The sequence below is a fragment of the Salmo salar genome, chromosome 22 (assembly GCF_965601325.2).
Source record: "Salmo salar chromosome 22, fSalSal1, whole genome shotgun sequence".
Classification (NCBI taxonomy): domain Eukaryota; kingdom Metazoa; phylum Chordata; class Actinopteri; order Salmoniformes; family Salmonidae; genus Salmo; species Salmo salar.
The window spans coordinates 55,142,440-55,166,585 of NC_138312.1; the positions used below are offsets into that span (position 1 = coordinate 55,142,440).

General features: G+C 44.4%; 1 protein-coding gene across 1 annotated transcript in view; it reads left to right on the top strand.

The window, feature by feature from the left end:
• The window catches only part of LOC106583702 (ceramide synthase 5), a 138,122-nt gene that overhangs the window by 17,381 nt on the left and 96,595 nt on the right, over positions 1–24,146 (top strand). The window contains exons 2-6 of the mRNA XM_082967691.1: positions 11,649–11,757; positions 12,630–12,760; positions 16,081–16,138; positions 16,238–16,288; positions 20,189–20,281. Of these exons, the coding sequence (XP_082823817.1) occupies positions 11,649–11,757; positions 12,630–12,760; positions 16,081–16,138; positions 16,238–16,288; positions 20,189–20,281 (442 nt within the window). The remainder of the gene's footprint in view (positions 1–11,648; positions 11,758–12,629; positions 12,761–16,080; positions 16,139–16,237; positions 16,289–20,188; positions 20,282–24,146) is intronic.

Here is a 24,146-nt window from a genome sequence, read left to right on the forward strand (position 1 = left end):
TTCACAGATGAAAGCAGGTTCACACTGAGCACGTGACAGACGTGACAGAGTCTGGAGACGCCGTGGAGAATGTTCTGCTGCTTGCAACATCCTCCAGCATTACCGGTTTGGCAGTGGGTCAGTCATGGTGTGGGGTGGCATTTCTTTGGGGGGCCACACAGCCCTCCATGTGCTCGCCAGAGGTAGCCTGACTGCCATTAGGTACCGAGATGAGATCCTCAGACCCCTTATGAGACCATATGCTGGTGCGGTTGGCCCTGGGTTCCTCCTAATGCAAGACAATGCTAGACCTCATGTGGCTGGAGTGTGTCAGCAGTTCCTGCAAGAGGAAGGCATTGATGCTATGGACTGGCCAGCCCGTTCCCCAGATCTGAATCCAATTGAGCACATCTGGGACATCATGTCTCGCTCCATCCACCAACGCCACGTTGCACCACAGACTGTCCAGGAGTTGGCAGATGCTTTAGTCCAGGTCTGGGAGGAGATCCCTCAGGAGACCATCCGCCACCTCATCAGGAGCATGCCCAGGCGTTGTAGGGAGGTCATACAGGCACGTGGAGGCCACACACACTACTGAGCCTCATTTTGACTTGTTTTAAGGACATTACATCAAAGTTGGATCAGCCTGTAGTGTGGTTTTCCACTTTAATTTTGAGTGTGACTCCAAATCCAGACCTCCATGGGTTGATCAATTGGATTTCCATTGATTATTTTTGTGTGATTTTGTTGTCAGCACATTCAACTATGTAAAGAAAAAAGTATTTAATAAGATTATTTATTTCATTCAGATCTAGGATGTGTTGTTTAAGTGTTCCCTTTATTTTTTTTAGCACTATATATATATATATATATAAAACGACTTGGGGCTAGCCATTGTAAGTCCAGAGTCACGTGCCCCAACAGTGCGCTTATGCTGGAGGTGAGCGAAAGCTCGGGAGAGAGGGGGGAGTGTGGTGGAGGTACCTGTACCAGACAGGAGGAGACAACCAGGGCAGATGGTGAACAGAGAGGGGGGAGTGTGGTGGAGGTACCTGTACCAGACAGGAGGAGACAGGCCAGGGCAGACGGTGAACAGAGAGGGGGGAGTGTGGTGGAGGTACCTGTACCAGACAGGAGGAGACAACCAGGGCAGACGGTGAACAGATCACCAGGTGGAATCCAAGCAACAGTGCAGCAGGCAATGGGAGTCCGTGTCACACCCACTTGGGAGAAACTTTTATTTCTGGAGGCAGATTTGTCATAGAAAATGCCAGTGAATGGACGGGTCTCTGTGTGTGTGGAGTAAAGGTGGTCCATAGTTTTTTTTCCCTCTGGATGCACATTTAACATGCTGATAGAAATTTGGTAAGACCGATTTAAGTTTCCCTGCATTAAAGTCCACAGCCACTAGGAGCGCCACTTCTGGGTGAGCGTTTTCCTGTTTGCTTATGGCGGAATGCAGTTCATTGAGTGCGGTCTTAGTGCCAGCCTCAGTTTGTGTTGGTATGTAGACAGCTACGAAAAATACAGATGAAAACTCTCTAGTTAGATAGTGTGGTCTACAGCTTATCATGAGATACTCTACCTCAGGCGAGCAAAACCTCAAGACTTCCTTTGATATCGTGCACCAGCTGTTATTTACAAAAATACATTGTCCACCGCCCGTTGTCTTACCAGACGCCGCTGTTCTATCCTGCCGATACAGCGTATAACCAGCCAGCTGTATGGTGAAAATGTCGTCGTTCAGCCACGTTCTCCGTGAAGCATAAGATATTACAGTTTTGAATGTCCCGTTGGTAGTTTAATCTTCCGCGTAGGTCATCGATTTTATTTTCCAAAGATTGCACGTTTGCTAGCAGAATGGAAGGATGTGGGGTTTATTCGATCGACTACGAATTCTCAGAAGGCAGCCTGCCCTCCGGCCCCTTTTTCTCCGCCTTCTCTTCTGGGCCTGTTCCCGGGAAAGCAGTATGTCATTCACGTCGGACTCGTCGGGCTCGTTAAAGGAAAAAAAGGATTCCACCAGTTCGTGGTGAGTAATCGCTGTTCTGATGTCCAGAAGTTATTTTCGGTCATAAGAGACGGTAGCAGCAACATTATGTACAAAATAAGTTAAAAAAATAAGTTGCAAACAATGCAAAGAAACAAACTAAAAAAACACAATTGGATAGGAACACGCAAAACGTCAGCCTTCTTCTCCGGCGCCATCAACTAGTTTACCCTATGGTGTAAACACTGACAATTAAACTAGTTTACCCTATAGTGTAAACACTGATAATTAAACTAGTTTACCCAATGGTGTCACGAGTGCTGTCTTCGAATTCCCTGTCATAAATCAGCCAAGGCGCAGCGTGCCGGTAGTTCCACATATTTATTTAGTGAACCCGAACAAAACAAGAAACAGGTGAAACAGAAACAAACGTGACGTTCTGGGGCTGCTCACACACAGCTGCACAAAAACAAGATCCCACAAAAACACAGGGAAAAATAGGCTGCCTAAGTATGGCTTCCAATCAGAGACAACCATAGACAGCTGCCTCTGATTGGAAACCAAAACATAGAAACAAAAACATAGAATGCCCACCCACCTATCACACCCTGGCCTAGCTAAACAGAGAAAACACAGCTCTCCTAGGTCAGAGCGTGACAAATGGTGTAAACACTGATAATTAAACTAGTTTACCCTATGGTGTAAACACTGATAATTAAACTAGTTTACCCTATGGTGTAAACACTAAACTAGTAAAGAACATTTTGATGAAACAGGAAAGGAAACAGGAAAGCCCTTGGGTCTGTTCATGTTCTTGCCACGTTACAGATTGTTCAGATAGAAAGGTATAGTGTAGGACAGATATGATCAGGTGATGTCTGTCAAGTTAGTATTGGGAATCGTGCCAGCTCTTTTCATAAAATGTCTATGTGTTGCAATTTGAACGTTTCATCTCACTGAATAGTGCCTAGTGACCCCTGATCTGGATGGTAGGTATCATACCTGCCCTCATGGACTAATATTTGTGTTTTAACACTGAGGTGTGTGGGTGTGTTTTAACACTGGGGCGTGTGGCTGTGTTTTAACTCTGGGGCGTGTGGCTGTGTTTTAACACTGAGGCGTGTGGCTGTGTTTTAACACTGAGGCGTGTGGCTGTGTTTTAACACTGGGGCGTGTGGCTGTGTTTTAACACTGGGGCGTGTGGCTGTGTTTTAACACTGAGGCGTGTGGCTGTGTTTTAACACTGAGGCGTGTGGCTGTGTTTTAACACTGAGGCGTGTGGCTGTGTTTTAACACTGGGGCGTGTGGCTGAGTTTTAACACTGGGGCGTGTGGCTGTGTTTTACCACTGGGGCGTGTGGCTGTGTTTTACCACTGGGGCGTGTGGCTGTGTTTTAACACTGGGGCGTGTGGCTGTGTTTTAACACTGGGGCGTGTGGTTGTGTTTCAACACTGGGGCGTGTGGCTGTGTTTCAACACTGGGGCGTGTGGCTGTGTTTCAACACTGGGGCGTGTGGTTGTGTTTCAACACTGGGGCGTGTGGCTGTGTTTTAACACTGGGGCGTGTGGCTGTGTTTTAACACTGGGGCGTGTGGCTGTGTTTTAACACTGGGGCGTGTGGCTGTGTTTTAACACTGGGGCGTGTGGTTGTGTTTTAACACTGAGGCGTGTGGTTGTGTTTCAACACTGGGGCGTGTGGCTGAGTTTCAACACTGGGGCGTGTGGCTGAGTTTTAACACTGGGGCGTGTGGCTGTGTTTTAACACTGGGGCGTGTGGCTGTGTTTTACCACTGGGGCGTGTGGCTGTGTTTTACCACTGGGGCGTGTGGCTGTGTTTTAACACTGGGGCGTGTGGCTGTGTTTTAACACTGGGGCGTGTGGCTGTGTTTTAACACTGGGGCGTGTGGCTGTGTTTTAACACTGGGGCGTGTGGCTGTGTTTTAACACTGGGGCGTGTGGCTGTGTTTTAACACTGGGGCGTGTGGCTGTGTTTTAACACTGGGGCGTGTGGCTGTGTTTTAACACTGGGGCGTGTGGTTGTGTTTTAACACTGGGGCGTGTGGTTGTGTTTTAACACTGAGGCGTGTGGTTGTGTTTCAACACTGGGGCGTGTGGCTGTGTTTTACCACTGGGGCGTGTGGCTGTGTTTTACCACTGGGGCGTGTGGCTGTGTTTTAACACTGGGGCGTGTGGCTGTGTTTTACCACTGGGGCGTGTGGCTGTGTTTTAACACTGGGGCGTGTGGCTGTGTTTTAACACTGGGGCGTGTGGCTGTGTTTTAACACTGGGGCGTGTGGCTGTGTTTTAACACTGGGGCGTGTGGTTGTGTTTTAACACTGAGGCGTGTGGTTGTGTTTTAACACTGAGGCGTGTGGTTGTGTTTCAACACTGGGGCGTGTGGCTGAGTTTTCCCCTCTGACTTCTTTTTCACCCCAGTGCAGTGTAGGTGGACATATTCTTTTTGCACATATTTTAATACTTGTGAACTGGAATGACAGGAGGGAGAGGAGGAGGGACAGAGTGAAGAGTATAGGGGCTTTTCTTTTTCTTTCTTCACTAACTGGTCGGAGTAGTTTCAGAAACAAGATCTGATATTTTTCTCACATTCTAATTAACCACAGGACTCTGGCTGGCAGAATGACTGCCACACTGGGCAAATAGTGTCGTATTCCACTGCAGAGTATCCCTTCCTTTAGCCTGATCCAGATCTGTATGTGGTCTAGCCAACTTCTTGGTCACTGTGAATTTACAGATCTGGGTCCAGGCTAACACCCTCCACTGCCACAATGGAATTCTCTACCAGGTTTTGGCAGCTTGCTCTACTCTGTGGGATTCTGGCTTACCCACAGTTAACCTCTGTTGTAGGCTTCTGGCTTACCCACAGTTAACCTCTGTTGTAGGCTTCTGGCTTACCCACAGTTATCCTCTGTTGTAGGCTTCTGGCTTACCCACAGTTAACCTCTGTTGTAGGCTTCTGGCTTACCCACAGTTAACCTCTGTAGGCTTCTGGCTTACCCACAGTTAACCTCTGTTGTAGGCTTCTGGCTTACCCACAGTTAGGCTAACCTTTTTATTTTGTATTTTATTTTTTACCCCTTTTCCCCCTAATTTCTTGGTATCCAATTGGTAGTTACAGTCTTGTCCCATCGCTGCCACTCCCGAACGGACTCAGGAGAGGCGAAGGTCAAGAGCTGTGCGTTCTCCGAAACACAACCCAGCCAAGTCGCACTGCTTCTTGACACAATTCCCACTTAACCCGGAAGCCAACCCCACCAATGTGTCGGAGGAAACACCATGCACCTGGCGACCGTGTCAGCATGTACTGCTCCCGGCCCGCCACAGCGATGGGACAAGGACATCCCTGCCGGCCAAACCCTCCCCTAATCCGGAGAACGCTGGGCCAATTGTGCACCCCCCCATGGGTCTTCCCTGTGGCTCAGTTGGTAGAGCATGGTGTTTGCAATGCCAGCATGGTGTGTGCAATGCCAGGGTTGTGGGTTCGATTCCCACGGGGGGCCAGTACAAACAAAAAATGCATGAAATGAAATGTGGTTTACCTTCTGGTTTACCTACACAGTATGCTGGAATGGCTGGGACAAAGGGGTTGTGTGTGGTCTGTCTGTTCTTTTTATGTTATAGGCTTCTGTTTTTGTCAAAACTGTCTGTCTGACCTTTTAGTCTGTCTGTTTTTGTTCTGATTTTCTACTGGAAACAGTCCAGCTATAAGGACAAAGGACAAGGAATAGCTTACAAACAAATCAATGGCTTATGAAAACACATCACTTTTACTTTGAGGGTGTGGTCACTGTTTTTTTTAATGCTCTCTAGACAACAAGATATCATAGTTTCCCTTCGAAATGTGATGTATTAAGGATGAATGTTTATTTTTCATGCATTAATTCAGCGTGGTTTCAGGGTTAAAACAGAAACAACTCAAAAGGTGAACAGTTTAGGCATTTATTCTGAGTGGTTAAGGTTAGGACTATGGTTTGGGGAAGATTTGAAACAAAATCATTTTTAAAATGACTCGCTATCACATTTACATTTACATTTAAGTCATTTAGCAGACGCTCTTATCCAGAGCGACTTACAAATTGGTGCATTCACCTTATAATATCCAGTGGAAAAACCACTTTACAATAGTGCATCTAAATCTTTTAAGGGGGGTTAGAAGGATTACTTAATCCTATCCCAGGTATTCCTTAAAGAGGTGGGGTTTCAGGTGTCTCCGGAAGGTGGTGACCATCACCATCATCTTTAGTATTGTTAGAATGTTTGCAGCTTGCTAGAGCATTATGAACTGCCGCACTGCCGTGGTCTAAGCAGCTGGAGTTCACGCCCAGGTCAGAGTAAGACATTCTCAGAACCTTTTCAAACGTCCCGAAATCAACGTCTATTTCTAGTGATCAAGCTGCTCTAGGCCTATGCTCTCTATTATCTTTGGACACACTGAATGAACACTAACAATTTGTTATCATATTTTACTTTTACATTCCACTCTTCTGTATTCTACTGTGTGCAGCATGCTCACTGACAGACAAATGCTGTGCCAAACATTCTATGTATGGCATCCTATTTCATCTCTACTCTCTTTAGTAATCTGGCCTCTTGTCCTGTTGTGGCAGTCCTGCTCTTTTTAATGATTTACTATATATTTAATCTCTACTCTCTTTAGTAATCTGGCCTCTTGTCCTGTTGTGGCAGTCCTGCTCTTTTTAATGACTTACTATATATTTCATCTCTACTCTCTTTGTATTTTGGCTGGTGTTGGACAAATATTGATTGATGGATATAACATCTTTGAAAAATGTTTATCAAACAAGTCATGTAAGGCATTGGGAGACGTTGGGAGACATTGCATTGTGGGAATATAAGAATACAAATGAGAATGAAAGCTGTGTGAGAATACAAATGAGAATGAAAGCTGTGTGAGAATACAAATGAGAATGAAAGCTGTGTGAGAATACAAATGAGAATGAAAGCTGTGTGAGAATACAAATGAGAATGAAAGCAGTGTGAGAATACAAATGAGAATGAAAGCAGTGTGAGAATACAAATGAGAATGAAAGCAGTGTGAGAATACAAATGAGAATGAAAGCAGTGTGAGAATACAAATGAGAATGAAAGCAGTGTGAGAATACAAATGAGAATGAAAGCTGTGTGAGAATACAAATGAGAATGGAAGCTGTGTGAGAATACAAATGAGAATGGAAGCTGTGTGAGAATGAAAGCAGTGTGAGAATACAAATGAGAATGAAAGCAGTGTGAGAATACAAATGAGAATGAAAGCAGTGTGAGAATACAAATGAGAATGAAAGCAGTGTGAGAATACAAATGACAATGAAAGCAGTGTGAGAATACAAATGACAATGAAAGCGGTGTGAGAATACAAATGACAATGAAAGCGGTGTGAGAATACAAATGACAATGAAAGCGGTGTGAGAATACAAATGACAATGAAAGCGGTGTGAGAATACAAATGACAATGAAAGCGGTGTGAGAATACAAATGAGAATGAAAGCGGTGTGAGAATACAAATGGAGCAGGTTTTCATCAAGGATCTCTCTGTACTTTGGTCCGTTCATCTTTACCTCGATCCTGACTAGTCTCCCAGTCCCTGCCGCTGAAAAACGTACCCACAGCATGATACTGCCACCGCCATGCTTCACTGTAGGGCTGGTATTGGCCAGGTGATGAGCGGTGCCTGGCTTCATCCAGACGTGATGCTTGGCATTCAGGCCAAGAGTTCAATCTTGGTTTCATCAGACAGAGATTCTTGTTTCTCATGGTCTGTGTGTCATTGAGGTGCCTTTTGGCAAGCTCTAAGCAGGCTGTCATGTGCCTTTTATTGAGTGGCTTCCGTCTGGCAACTCTACCATAAAGGTCTGATTGGTAGAGTGCTGCAGAGATGGTTGACCTTCTGGAAGGTTCTCCCATCTCCACAGAGGAACTCTGGTGCTCTGTCAGAGTGACAATCGGATTGTGACAGTCTTGCTCTTTTTAATGAGTTTCTGTGTATTTAATCTCTACTCTCTTTGTCTTTTGGCTGGTGTTGGACAAATATTGTCAAAATGTTGACATGATGGATATAACATCTTTTAAAAATGTTTATCAAACAAGACATTGGGAGACGTTGGGAAACATTGGGAGAGATTGGGAGACGTTGGGAAACATTGGGAGAGATTGGGAGACTTTGGGAAACATTGGGAGAGATTGGGAGACTTTGGGAAACATTGGGAGACGTTGGGAAACATTGGGAGACGTTGGGAGACATTGGGAAATATTGGGAGAGATTGGGAGACGTTGGGAAACATTGGGAGAGATTGGGAGACGTTGGGAAACATTGGGAGACGTTGGGAAACATTGGGAGAGATTGGGAGACGTTGGGAAACATTGGGAGACGTTGGGAAACATTGGGAGAGATTGGGAGACGTTGGGAAACATTGGGAGACGTTGGGAAACATTGGGAGAGATTGGGAAACATTGGGAGACGTTGGGAAACATTGGGAGATGTTGGGAAACATTGGGAGACTTTGGGAAACGTTGGGAAACATTGGGAAACGTTGGGAAACATTGGGAGATGTTGGGAAACATTGGGAGACTTTGGGAAACATTGGGAGACGTTGGGAAACATTGGGAGACGTTGGGAGACATTGGGAAACATTGGGAGAGATTGGGAGACGTTGGGAAACATTGGGAGAGATTCGGAGATGTTGGGAAACATTGGGAGACGTTGGGAAACGTTGGGAGACGTTGGGAGACGTTGGGAAACGTTGGGAGACGTTGGGAAACATTGGGAGACGTTGGGAGACGTTGGGAGACGTTGGGAGAGATTGGGAGACGTTGGGAGACCTTGGGAAACGTTGGGAAACATTGGGAGACATTGGGAGACGTTGGGAAACATTGGGAGAGATTGGGAGACGTTGGGAAACATTGGGAGAGATTGGGAGACGTTGGGAAACATTGGGAGAGATTGGGAGACGTTGGGAAACATTGGGAGACGTTGGGAAACATTGGGAGACGTTGGGAAACATTGGGAGACGTTGGGAGACGTTGGGAAACGTTGGGAGACGTTGGGAAACATTGGGAGACGTTGGGAGATGTTGGGAGACATTGGGAGAGATTGGGAGAGACATTGGGAGATGTTGGGAGACGTTGGGAGACGTTGGGAAACATTGGGAGAGATTGCATTGTGTGACTATAAGAATACAAATGAGAATTAAAGCGGTGTGAGAATACAAATTATAAGCTTTTTAAATTGTGTGTTCTGATAATGTCACGTCCTGACCAGTAAAGGGGTTATTTGTTCTTATAGTTTGGTCAGGACGTGGCAGGGGGTATTTGTTTTATGTGGTTCAGGGTGTGTTTGTGTATGTGTTCATGTAGAGGGGGTATTTGGTTTTTATGGTTTTGGGTGGTTGTGTATGTAGAGGGGTATTTGATTTATGTATTCCGGGGGTTTTGGGTTATCGTTCTATGTTAGTTTATTTCTATGTTCTGTCTAGGCGTTTGTATTTCTATGTTTTGGTAATGGGGATTGGGGCCTTCAATTGGAGGCAGCTGTCTGTCGTTGCCTCTGATTGAAGGTCCTATATTTAGGAGTGTGTTTGTTTTGGGAATTGTGGGAGATTGTTCTTTGTACTGCTGTGTGAGCCTACAAGGGTGTTTGTCGTCCGTTTTCTTGTTTTTTTTCGTGTTAAATAAAATGAGCATTCACATACCCGCTGCGCCTTGGTCAATCCATTACGACGACCGTGACAGATAAGGCTTCCTTCACTGATAGACAGGTTTATAACAAGTCCATCTGTAAGTGAGATTGTTTGTATTGTGTGTATATCTATTGACCAAAAATATAAATGCAACATGCAGCAATTTCACAATTTTACTGAGTTACAGTTCATATAAGGAAAGCAGTCAATTTAAATAAACTCATTAGGCCCTAATCTATGGATTTCACATGACTGGGCAGGGGCGCAGCCATGGGTGGGCCTGGGAGGACATAGGCCTACCCACTTGGGAGCCAGGCCCAGCCAATCAGAATGCAGTATTGTGAATACAGTGCGGAAAGTATTCAGACCCCTTGACTTTTTCAACATTTTGTTACCTTACAGCCTTATTCTAAAATTGATTAGTTTTTTCCCCCTCATCAATCTACACACAATACCCCATAATGACAAAGTAAAAACAGGTTTTTTGGACATTTATGCCAAAAAAAATGATATCACATTTACATACGTATTCAGACCCCTTACTCAGTACTTTGTTGAAGAACCTTTGGCAGCGATTACAGCCTCAAGTCTTCTTGGGTATGACACTCAAGCTTGGCACACCTGTATTTGCGGACTTTCTCCCATTCTCCCAGCTCTGTCAGGTTGGATGGGGGCGCGTCGCTGCACAGCTATTTTCAGAGATGTTCGATCAGGTTCAAGACGGACACTGGCTGGCCCACTCAAGGACATTCAGAGACTTGTCCCGAAACCACTCCTGCGTTGTCTTGGCTGTGTGCTTAGGGTCGTTGTCCTGTTGGAAGGTGAAACTTTGCCCCAGTCTGAGGTCCTGAGCGCTCTGGAGCAGGTTTTCATCAAGGATCTCTCTGTACTTTGGTCTGTTCATCTTTCCCTCGATCCTGACTAGTCTCCCAGTCCCTGCCGCTGAAAAACATCCCCACAGCATCATGCTGCCACCACCATGCTTCACCGTAAGGATGGTATTTGCCAGGTGATCAGCGGTGCCTGGTTTCCTCCAGACGTGACGCTTGGCATTCAGGCCAAGTGTTCAATCTTGGTTTCATCAGACCAGAGAATCTTGTTTCTCATGGTCTGAGAGTCCTTTAGGTGCCCTTTGGCAAACTCCAAGCGGGCCGTCATGTGCCTTTTACTGAGGAGCAGCCACTCTACCATAAAGGTCTGATTGGTGGAGTGCTGCAGAGATGGTTGTCCTTCTGGAAGGTTCTCCCATCTCCACATAGGAACTCTGAAGCTCTGTCAGAGTGACCATCAGGTTATTGCTCACCTCCCTGACCAAGGCCCTTCTCCCCCGATTGCTCAGTTTGGCCGGGCGGCTAGCTCTAGGAAGAGTCTTGGTGGTTCCAAACTTCTTCCATTTAAGAATGATGGAGGCCACTGGGTTCTTGAGGACCTTCAATGCTGCTGACATTTTTTGGTACCCTTCCCCAGATCTGTGCCTCGACACAATCCTGTCTTGGAGCGTCGACCTCATGGCTGGGTTTTTTCTCTGACATGCACTGTCAACTGTGGGACCTTATATAGACAGATGTGTGCCTTTTCAAATCATGTCCAATCAGTTGAATTTACCACAGGTGGACTCCAGTCAAGTTGTAGAAGCATCTGAAGGATGATTAATGGAAACAGGATGCAATTGAGCTTAATTTCGCGTCTCATAGCAAATGTTCTGAATACTTACAGCAGGTAAATAAGGTATTTCTGTATTGTATTTTTAATACATTTGCTAACATTTTCAAAAAAGCTGTTTTCGCTTTGTCATTATGGGTTATTGTGTGTAGATTGAGGATTTTTTATTTTTTTAATCCATTTTAAAATAAGGCTATAACGTAACAAAATGTGAGAAAAGTCAAGGGGGTCTGAATATTTTCTGAATGCATTGTATACAGCTAACAGCAATAAGATAGAGATCGGCTTTAACTGCTGTTATTCCTTCAGGTTCATAGCCAGTCCATGTGCCTTCCTCTTGCATATTCACGCTGCCTCAGTCCACTGGCGAGCCACACCCAACCCTATCCTGGAGAAGGTGTTTACATCCAACACAAAGGTACGCTAGCTCGCTTGACACACACACACACACACACACACACACACACACACACAAATAAGGTATTAGAGAAGGTTTTTACAGTGTTTACATCCATCCATCCACAAATGTAAGCTCGCTGCCACACACACACATCACAAAGGTACGCTACCCTCACACACACACACACACACACATACACTAGATACAAGGAAAATATTTAACTGTTTGTCTGTCAGCTGTCCTTTGTCTCCTAATGTCTCTTGTCACCATCCATGCATCGGTCTTACACAATACCAAACGATACTGGTCTCACATGCCTTAGTTCTTCATTTGTTTCTTCCTCCTTCCTGCTCCTCTTACTTTCATCTCTCTCTCTCGTGTCTAAGTTGCAAAATTCCAGTAACTTTCCCTAAAATCCAAGGTGGGAATTATTTAATGGAAAACTTTAGGAATTTGGTGAAAATTACCCACATGTTTCGATCCTAGATGACATGTCATTCTCTTGTCTCTAAGTTGTGAGCTGTGGAAAGAATTTCCTCTTGAAGAACAATAAGTGCTGTCAGTTTCCTAATGCCCCCCACCCTCCGACCGGTCCGATTCTCAACCGCCTCACTCTCTGAATCCGTCTCTTCCTCCTTCCTCCTATTCTCACTCATAAATCATACTCTTATGACCTAGGCCTGTAATCTGATATGATGTCTTGTGATGTGTTGGTGGGCCAGGAATGCCTTTGTTTTAAAGCAAATTTCTGTGTTAGAATTTCACATGTTAGTCATACTTTCTCCTATCTCTCTCTCCCTCTTTCTCACTCTCTATGCCCCATGTTACTCTCTCCCCTTTGTCTCTCTTTCCCTCTCTCCTCCCCCCTTGTCTCTCTCTCACTCCCACAGTGCCCAGACTGGCGACACCTGGATGGGTTATCTAAGCAGCTGGACTGGGATGTGAGGAAGGTCCAGCGATGGTTCAGACAAAGACGCAACCAGGATAAGCCCAGCATACTCACCAAGTTCTGTGAGAGCATGTAGGTTATCAAACCCAGTACATGTAGGTTATTAAACCCAGTACAGGACATGTAGGTTATTAAACCCAGTACAAAACACGTAGGTTATTAAACCCAGTACAGGACATGTAGGTTATTAAACCCAGTACAGAACACGTAGGTTATTAAACCCAGTACAGGACATGTAGGTTATCAAACCCAGGACATGTAGGTTATTAAACCCAGTACAGGACATGTAGGTTATCAAACCCAGTACATGTAGGTTATTAAACCCAGTACAGGACATGTAGGTTATCAAACCCAGTACATGACATGTAGGTTATCAAACCCAGTACATGACATGTAGGTTATCAAACCCAGTACAGAACATGTAGGTTATCAAACCCAGTACATGTAGGTTATCAATCCCAGTACAGAACATGTAGGTTATTAAACCCAGTACATGTAGGTTATCAAACCCAGTACAGAACATGTAGGTTATCAATCCCAGTACAGAACATGTAGGTTATTAAACCCAGTACATGTAGGTTATCAAACCCAGTACAGAACATGTAGGTTATTAAACCCAGTACATGTAGGTTATCAATCCCAGTACAGAACATGTAGGTTATCAATCCCAGTACAGAACATGTAGGTTATCAAACCCAGTACAGAACATGTAGGTTATTAAACCCAGTACAGGACATGTAGGTTATCAAACCCAGTACAGAACATGTAGGTTATCAAACCCAGTACAGGACATGTAGGTTATCAAACCCAGTACAGAACATGTAGGTTATTAAACCCAGTACATGTAGGTTATCAAACCCAGTACAGGACATGTAGGTTATCAATCCCAGTACAGAACATGTAGGTTATCAAACCCAGTACAGAACATGTAGGTTATCAAACCCAGTACAGAACATGTAGGTTATCAAACCCAGTACAGAACATGTAGGTTATTAAACCCAGTACAGGACATGTAGGTTATCAAACCCAGTACAGAACATGTAGGTTATCAAACCCAGTACAGAACATGTAGGTTATCAAACCCAGTACAGAACATGTAGGTTATTAAACCCAGTACAGAACATGTAGGTTATCAAACCCAGTACAGAACATGTAGGTTATCAATCCCAGTACAGAACATGTAGGTTATCAAACCCAGTACATGTAGGTTATCAAACCCAGTACAGAACATGTAGGTTATTAAACCCAGTACATGTAGGTTATCAATCCCAGTACAGAACATGTAGGTTATCAAACCCAGTACAGAACATGTAGGTTATCAAACCCAGTACATGTAGGTTATCAAACCCAGTACAGAACATGTAGGTTATTAAACCCAGTACATGTAGGTTATCAATCCCAGTACAGAACATGTAGGTTATTAAACCCAGTACAGAACATGTAGGTTATCAAACCCAGTACATGTAGGTTATCAAACCCAGTACAGAACATGTAGGTTATTAAACCCAGTACATGTAGGTTATCAATCCCAGTACAGAACATGTAGGTTATCAATCCCAGTACAGAACATGTAGGTTATCAAACCCAGTACAGAACATGTAGGTTATTAAACCCAGTACAGGACATGTAGGTTATCAAACCCAGTACAGAACATGTAGGTTATCAAACCCAGTACAGGACATGTAGGTTATCAAACCCAGTACAGAACATGTAGGTTATTAAACCCAGTACATGTAGGTTATCAAACCCAGTACAGGACATGTAGGTTATCAATCCCAGTACAGAACATGTAGGTTATCAAACCCAGTACAGAACATGTAGGTTATCAAACCCAGTACAGAACATGTAGGTTATCAAACCCAGTACAGAACATGTAGGTTATTAAACCCAGTACAGGACATGTAGGTTATCAAACCCAGTACAGAACATGTAGGTTATCAAACCCAGTACAGAACATGTAGGTTATCAAACCCAGTACAGAACATGTAGGTTATTAAACCCAGTACAGAACATGTAGGTTATCAAACCCAGTACAGAACATGTAGGTTATCAATCCCAGTACAGAACATGTAGGTTATCAAACCCAGTACATGTAGGTTATCAAACCCAGTACAGAACATGTAGGTTATTAAACCCAGTACATGTAGGTTATCAATCCCAGTACAGAACATGTAGGTTATCAAACCCAGTACAGAACATGTAGGTTATCAAACCCAGTACATGTAGGTTATCAAACCCAGTACAGAACATGTAGGTTATTAAACCCAGTACATGTAGGTTATCAATCCCAGTACAGAACATGTAGGTTATTAAACCCAGTACAGAACATGTAGGTTATCAAACCCAGTACATGTAGGTTATCAAACCCAGTACAGAACATGTAGGTTATTAAACCCAGTACATGTAGGTTATCAATCCCAGTACAGAACATGTAGGTTATCAATCCCAGTACAGAACATGTAGGTTATCAAACCCAGTACAGAACATGTAGGTTATTAAACCCAGTACAGGACATGTAGGTTATCAAACCCAGTACAGAACATGTAGGTTATCAAACCCAGTACAGGACATGTAGGTTATCAAACCCAGTACAGAACATGTAGGTTATTAAACCCAGTACATGTAGGTTATCAAACCCAGTACAGGACATGTAGGTTATCAATCCCAGTACAGAACATGTAGGTTATCAAACCCAGTACAGAACATGTAGGTTATCAAACCCAGTACAGAACATGTAGGTTATCAAACCCAGTACAGAACATGTAGGTTATCAAACCCAGTACAGGACATGTAGGTTATCAAACCCAGTACAGAACATGTAGGTTATCAAACCCAGTACAGAACATGTAGGTTATCAAACCCAGTACAGAACATGTAGGTTATTAAACCCAGTACATGTAGGTTATCAATCCCAGTACAGAACATGTAGGTTATTAAACCCAGTACAGAACATGTAGGTTATCAAACCCAGTACATGTAGGTTATCAATCCCAGTACAGAACATGTAGGTTATCAAACCCAGTACATGTAGGTTATCAATCCCAGTACAGAACATGTAGGGTCATATCATAGGCTATAACATCTTGTCTTGATCTATGGTTCTTATTGACTAATGAGTTTGCCCTTGACCTCTGTGGGATTGTGCACACGTTGTTATGTGGTGTGTGTGTGTGTGGTGGTTTAATTTGTAAATGAGTCAGACTACTGTCATTACTACTGGCTTGGTTCTATCACTGACTACAATACATGATTCATCAGGATGTGTGTAATCATGAAGTGCAGGCAAGGTCAGAGACTGAGACACGCATTCTTCTACAGCCCTGTCATGTATTTACAGGTGGAGTTTACAGTACATAGTTTTGTCTGACCCCAGCCCTGTCATGTATTTACAGGTGGAGGTCTACATTTTATCTGTGCATATTTACCTATGGGATTCGTTTTCTTTGGCAGGTGAGAATTGCGGTGATTGTGTGTATATTTACATGTTTCCTGTTGACGTAACAGTGGTGTACTGAATTGCGACTGACTGTGTTTGTCTGTGTTGTACAGTGCCCATGGATGTGGGATACACAGCACTGCTGGTACAACTACCCCTACCAGGTGACGTTATACAGGCTGCCTCTTTATTTGGTTGGAAGTATTTTGGAATGATAGAGTACTTCCTAGTAAACCCAGGAGGGTACAAGAAGACAACAGTATGGTATACACGTTCAATAATGTCTGTATTAACATAAAGGCTGTCTGTCTTGGTGTCTGTTGGTGTCTGTTAACAGGTCCTGACTTCAGGCCTGTACCGTCCGTATTAACATAAACCCTGTCTGTCTTGGTCCATGTTGGTATTTAACAGGTCCTGACCCCAGGCCAGGTATTAATCATAAACCCTGTCTGTCTTGGTCCATGTTGGTATCTAACAGTCCTGACCCCAGGCCAGGTATTAATCATAAACCCTGTCTGTCTTGGTCCATGTTGGTATCTAACAGTCCTGACCCCAGGCCAGGTATTAACATAAACCCTGTCTGTCTTGGTCCATGTTGGTATCTAACAGTCCTGACCCCAGGCCAGGTATTAACATAAACCCTGTCTGTCTTGGTCCATGTTGGTATCTAACAGTCCTGACCCCAGGCCAGGTATTAACATAAACCCTGTCTGTCTTGGTCCCTGTTGGTATTTAACAGGTCCTGACCCCAGGCCAGGTATTAACATAAACCCTGTCTGTCTTGGTCCATGTTGGTATTTAACAGGTCCTGACCCCAGGCCAGGTATTAATCATAAACCCTGTCTGTCTTGGTCCCTGTTGGTATTTAACAGGTCCTGACCCCAGGCCAGGTATTAACATAAACCCTGTCTGTCTTGGTCCATGTTGGTATCTAACAGTCCTGACCCCAGGCCAGGTATTAATCATAAACCCTGTCTGTCTTGGTCCATGTTGGTATCTAACAGGTCCTGACCCCAGGCCAGGTATTAACATAAACCCTGTCTGTCTTGGTCCATGTTGGTATTTAACAGGTCCTGACCCCAGGCCAGGTATTAACATAAACCCTGTCTGTCTTGGTCCATGTTGGTATCTAACAGTCCTGACCCCAGGCCAGGTATTAATCATAAACCCTGTCTGTCTTGGTCCATGTTGGTATCTAACAGGTCCTGACCCCAGGCCAGGTATTAACATAAACCCTGTCTGTCTTGGTCCCTGTTGGTATTTAACAGGTCCTGACTCCAGGCCAGGTATTAATCATAAACCCTGTCTGTCTTGGTCCATGTTGGTATCTAACAGGTCCTGACTCCAGGCCAGGTATTAACATAAACCCTGTCTGTCTTGGTCCATGTTGGTATCTAACAGTCCTGACCCCAGGCCAGGTATTAACATAAACCCTGTCTGTCTTGGTCCATGTTGGTATCTAACAGGTCCTGACCCCAGGCCAGGTATTAACATAAACCCTGTCTGTCTTGGTCCATGTTGGTATCTAACAGGTCCTGACTCCAGGCCAGGTATTAATCATAAACCCTGTCTGTCTTGGTCCATGTTGGTATCTAACAGGTCCTGACTCCAGGCCAGGTATTAACATAAACCCTGTCTGTCTTGGTCCCTGTTGGTATTTAACAGGTCCTGACCCCAGGCCAGGTATTAATCATAAACCCTGTCTGTCTTGGTCCATGTTGGTATTTAACAGGTCCTGACCCCAGGCCAGGTATTAACATAAACCCTGTCTGTCTTGGTCCATGTTGGTATTTAACAGGTCCTGACCCCAGGCCAGGTATTAACATAAACCCTGTCTGTCTTGGTCCATGTTGGTATTTAACAGGTCCTGACCCCAGGCCAGGTATTAACATAAACCCTGTCTGTCTTGGTCCATGTTGGTATCTAACAGGTCCTGACCCCAGGCCAGGTATTAACATAAACCCTGTCTGTCTTGGTCCATGTTGGTATCTAACAGGTCCTGACCCCAGGCCAGGTATTAACATAAACCCTGTCTGTCTTGGTCCATGTTGGTATCTAACAGGTCCTGACCCCAGGCCAGGTATTAACATAAACCCTGTCTGTCTTGGTCCCTGTTGGTATTTAACAGGTCCTGACCCCAGGCCAGGTATTAATCATAAACCCTGTCTGTCTTGGTCCATGTTGGTATTTAACAGGTCCTGACCCCAGGCCAGGTATTAACATAAACCCTGTCTGTCTTGGTCCATGTTGGTATTTAACAGGTCCTGACTCCAGGCCTGTACCGTCCGTATTAACATAAACCCTGTCTGTCTTGGTCCATGTTGGTATTTAACAGTCCTGACCCCAGGCCAGGTATTAACATAAACCCTGTCTGTCTTGGTCCATGTTGGTATTTAACAGGTCCTGACCCCAGGCCAGGTATTAACATAAACCCTGTCTGTCTTGGTCCATGTTGGTATCTAACAGTCCTGACCCCAGGCCAGGTATTAACATAAACCCTGTCTGTCTTGGTCCATGTTGGTATCTAACAGTCCTGACCCCAGGCCAGGTATTAACATAAACCCTGTCTGTCTTGGTCCATGTTGGTATTTAACAGGTCCTGACCCCAGGCCAGGTATTAACATAAACCCTGTCTGTCTTGGTCCATGTTGGTATTTAACAGGTCCTGACCCCAGGCCAGGTATTAACATAAACCCTGTCTGTCTTGGTCCATGTTGGTATTTAACAGGTCCTGACCCCAGGCCAGGTATTAACATAAACCCTGTCTGTCTTGGTCCATGTTGGTATCTAACAGGTCCTGACCCCAGGCCAGGTATTAACATAAACCCTGTCTGTCTTGGTCCCTGTTGGTATTTAACAGGTCCTGACTTCAGGCCTGTACCGTCCGTATTAACATAAACCCTGTCTGTCTTGGTCCCTGTTGGTATTTAACAGGTCCTGACTCCAGGCCAGGTATTAACATAAACCCTGTCTGTCTTGGTCCATGTTGGTATCTAACAGTCCTGACCCCAGGCCAGGTATTAATCATAAACCCTGTCTGTCTTGGTCCATGTTGGTATCTAACAGGTCCTGACTCCAGGCCAGGTATTAATCATAAACCCTGTCTGTCTTGGTCCATGTTGGTATCTAACAGGTCCTGACTCCAGGCCAGGTATTAATCATAAACCCTGTCTGTCTTGGTCCATGTTGGTATCTAACAGGTCCTGACTCCAGGCCAGGTATTAACATAAACCCTGTCTGTCTTGGTCCATGTTGGTATTTAACAGGTCCTGACCCCAGGCCAGGTATTAACATAAACCCTGTCTGTCTTGGTCCATGTTGGTATCTAACAGGTCCTGACCCCAGGCCAGGTATTAACATAAACCCTGTCTGTCTTGGTCCCTGTTGGTATTTAACAGGTCCTGACCCCAGGCCAGGTATTAACATAAACCCTGTCTGTCTTGGTCCCTGTTGGTATTTAACAGGTCCTGACCCCAGGCCAGGTATTAACATAAACCCTGTCTGTCTTGGTCCATGTTGGTATTTAACAGGTCCTGACTCCAGGCCAGGTATTAACATAAACCCTGTCTGTCTTGGTCCATGTTGGTATCTAACAGTCCTGACTCCAGGCCAGGTATTAACATAAACCCTGTCTGTCTTGGTCCATGTTGGTATCTAACAGGTCCTGACCCCAGGCCAGGTATTAACATAAACCCTGTCTGTCTTGGTCCCTGTTGGTATTTAACAGGTCCTGACCCCAGGCCAGGTATTAACATAAACCCTGTCTGTCTTGGTCCCTGTTGGTATTTAACAGGTCCTGACTCCAGGCCTGTACCGTCCGTATTAACATAAACCCTGTCTGTCTTGGTCCCTGTTGGTATCTAACAGTCCTGACCCCAGGCCAGGTATTAACATAAACCCTGTCTGTCTTGGTCCATGTTGGTATTTAACAGGTCCTGACTCCAGGCCAGGTATTAACATAAACCCTGTCTGTCTTGGTCCATGTTGGTATTTAACAGGTCCTGACCCCAGGCCAGGTATTAACATAAACCCTGTCTGTCTTGGTCCATGTTGGTATTTAACAGGTCCTGACTCCAGGCCTGTACCACTACTACGTGACTGAGCTGGGCTTCTACTGGTCCCTCATGTTCTCTCAGTTTACTGACATCAAACGCAAGGTGAGACAGGCAACAGATGTCTGTTTGATGGGAACACACACACACACACACACACACACACACACACACACACACACACACACACAGCGCTACTTGAAAGGGGAGAAAGACTGGCCTCTGGATGTAAAAACTAACTACTAGGTATGCTGAGCTATTTATTTATGTTGTGAAATAGTGTCAAGTGTAGGGATGTCCTTGACTCCACTGGATTAGAGCAGTTTAGTATGACTCATTATGAAAGGTCACATGGGTTCTGCTCAGAAATGCTGTTTGTTTCAACCTTTAAATGCCTAGTTCCAGCACAGGGGACAGGATTTATAGTTACGTGATATGTCCTGGTCCTTAATAGAATTATTCAAATTCCATCATGGATTCCATCATGGATTCCATGTGGTCAAGAAAATCTGGCCGGTGTTGGATAAGGCTAAAGCTATGTTGGAGTTTGTAGGACTGAGATTTAGATTACAGTGTATTCGGAATGTATTCAGACCCCTTGGCTTTTTCAGCATTTTGTTATGTTACAGCCTTATTCTAAAATGGATTAAATAGTTTTTCCCCCCTCATCAATCTACACAGAATACCCCATAATGACAAAGCAAAAATATAGCTAATTTATTAAAAATAAAAAGCGGAAATATTACATTTACATAAGTATTCAGACCCTTTCCTCAGTACTTAGTTGAAGCCCCTTTGGCAGTGATTACAGCCTCGAGTCTTCTTGGGTATGACGCTACAAACTTGGCACACCTGTATTTTGGGAGTTTCTCCCATTCTTCTCTGCAGATCCTCTCAAGCTCTGTCAGGTTAGATGGGGAGCGTTGCTGCACAGCTATTTTCAGGTCTCTCCAGAGATGTTCGATCGGGTTCAGGTCCGGGCTCTGGCTGGGCCACTCAAGGACATTCAGAGACTTGTCCCGAAGCCACTCCTGTGTTGTCTTGGCTGTGTGCTTAGGGTCATTGTCCTGTTGGAAGGTGAACCTTTGCCCCAGGCTGAGGTACAGAGCCCTCTGGAGCAGGTTTTCATCAAGAATCTCTCTGTACTTTGCTCCGTTCATCTTTGCCTCGATCCTGTCTAGTCTCCCAGTCCCTGCCGCTGAAAAACATCCCCACACCATGATGCTGCCACCACCATGCTTCACCGTAGGGATGGTGCCAGGTTTTCTCCAGAGTAGACACTTGGCATTCAGGCCAAAAAGTTCAATCTTGGTTTCATCAGACCAGAGAATCTTGTTTCTCATGGTTTGAGAGTCTTTAGGTGCCTTTTGGTAAACTCCAAGCAGGTTGTCATGTGCCTTTCACTGAAAAGTGGTTTCAGTCTGGCCACTCCACCATGAAGGCCTGGTTGCTGGAGTGCTGCTGAGATGGTTGTCCTTCTGGAAGGTTCTCCCATCTCAACAGAGGAACTCTAGAGCTCTGTCAGCGTGACCATCAGGTTCTTGGTAACCTCCCTGACCAAGGCCCTTCTCCCCCAAATGCTCAGTTTGGCCGGGTGGCCAGCTCTAGGAAGAGTCTTGGTGGTTCCAAACTTCTTCCATTTAAGAATGATGGAGGCCACTGTGTTCTTGGGGACCTTCAATGCTGCAGAAATCTTTTGGTACCCTTCCCCAGAACTGTGCCTCGACACAATCCTGTCTCTGAGCTCTACGGACAATTCCTTTGACCTCATGGCTTGGTTTTTGCTCTGACGTGCACTGTCAACCGTGGGACCTTATATAGACAGATGTGTGCCTTTCCAAATCATGTCCAATCAATAGAATTTACCACAGGTGGACTTCAATCAAGTTGTAGTAACAGCTCAAGGATGATCAATGGAAACAGGATGCACCTGAGCTCAATTTCGAGTCTCTTAGCAAATTATTTGAATACTTGTGTAAATACGGTATTTAAGTTTTTTAAATAGTTTTTATACATTTGTAAATAATCAAAAAACCTGTTTACGCTTTGTCATTATGGGGTATTGTGTGTAGATTGCTGAGGATTTTTTTTTTTTTTAATCCATTTTAAAATAAGGCTGTAATGTAACAAAATGCAAAATGTGGAAAAAGTCAAAGGCTCTGAATACTTTCCAAACATACTGTAAGACTGATTTTTTTCAAAGCCCTTTGCTCACTTGTGAATAGTAGTGAAAGTAAATGTAGGCCCTGTTTTTGGTATGCTCAAGTACAGAACAATTAGAAAGGAGTTCGAGAACCAAACAGTCTCTTTCTGTTTCTCAGACTTATTGATTTATCTCAAGTAATTATTTGTAATTTATGTGCTCAGGAAGGAAGCAGTTTAACCAGGAAGTGCCAGATAAGTCAAATATATAGACTGGTAGGATACTGTAAATGCTTCATCAGGACCTGGAGGGAGTGTTTTAGTCTCAGACGACTTTAACCGTTTGTCTGGTCATTGTAGCTGTCAGTTTGTCTGGTCATTGTAACTGTCAGTTTGTCTGATCATTGTAACTGTCAGTTTGTCTGGTCATTGTAACTGTCAGTTTGTCTGGTCATTGTAACTATCAGTTTGTCTGGTCATTGTAACTATCAGTTTGTCTGGTCATTGTAACTGTCAGTTTGTCTGGTCATTGTAACTGTCAGTTTGTCTGGTCATTGTAACTATCAGTTTGTCTGGTCATTGTAGCTGTCAGTTTGTCTGGTCATTGTAGCTGTCAGTTTGTCTGGTCATTGTAGCTGTCAGTTTGTCTGGTCATTGTAGCTGTCAGTTTGTAACTGTCAGTTTGTCTGGTCATTGTAGCTGTCAGTTTGTCTGGTCATTGTAGCTGTCAGTTTGTAACTGTCAGTTTGTCTGGTCATTGTAGCTGTCAGTTTGTAACTGTCAGTTTGTCTGGTCTTTGTAGCGGTCAGTTTGTCTGGTCATTGTAGCTGCCAGTTTGTAACTGTCAGTTTGTCTGGTCATTGTAGCTGTCAGTTTGTCTGGTCATTGTAGCTGTCAGTTTGTCTTGTCATTGTAGCTGTCAGTTTGTAACTGTCAGTTTGTCTGGTCATTGTAGCTGTCATTTTGTCTGGTCATTGTAGCTGTCAGTTTGTCTGGTCATTGTAGCTGTCAGTTTGTAACTGTCAGTTTGTCTGGTCATTGTAGCTGTCAGTTTGTCTGGTCATTGTAGCTGTCAGTTTGTAACTGTCAGTTTGTCTGGTCATTGTAGCTGTCAGTTTGTCTGGTCATTGTAGCTGTCAGTTTGTAACTGTCAGTTGGTCTGGTCATTGTAGCTGTCAGTTTGTCTGGTCATTGTAACTGTCAGTTTGTCTGGTCATTGTAGCTGTCAGTTTGTCTGGTCATTGTAGCTGTCAGTTTGTAACTGTCAGTTTGTCTGGTCTTTGTAGCTGTCAGTTTGTCTGGTCATTGTAGCTGCCAGTTTGTAACTGTCAGTTTGTCTGGTCATTGTAGCTGTCAGTTTGTCTGGTCATTGTAGCTGTCAGTTTGTCTTGTCATTGTAGCTGTCAGTTTGTAACTGTCAGTTTGTCTGGTCATTGTAGCTGTCATTTTGTCTGGTCATTGTAGCTGTCAGTTTGTCTGGTCATTGTAGCTGTCAGTTTGTAACTGTCAGTTTGTCTGGTCATTGTAGCTGTCAGTTTGTCTGGTCATTGTAGCTGTCAGTTTGTAACTGTCAGTTTGTCTGGTCATTGTAGCTGTCAGTTTGTCTGGTCATTGTAGCTGTCAGTTTGTCTGGTCATTGTAGCTGTCAGTTTGTCTGGTGATTGTAGCTGTCAGTTTGTCTGGTCATTGTAGCTGTCAGTTTGTAACTGTCAGTTTGTCTGGTCATTGTAGCTGTCAGTTTGTCTGGTCATTGTAGCTGTCAGTTTGTAACTGTCAGTTTGTCTGGTCATTGTAGCTGTCAGTTTGTCTGGTCATTGTAGCTGTCAGT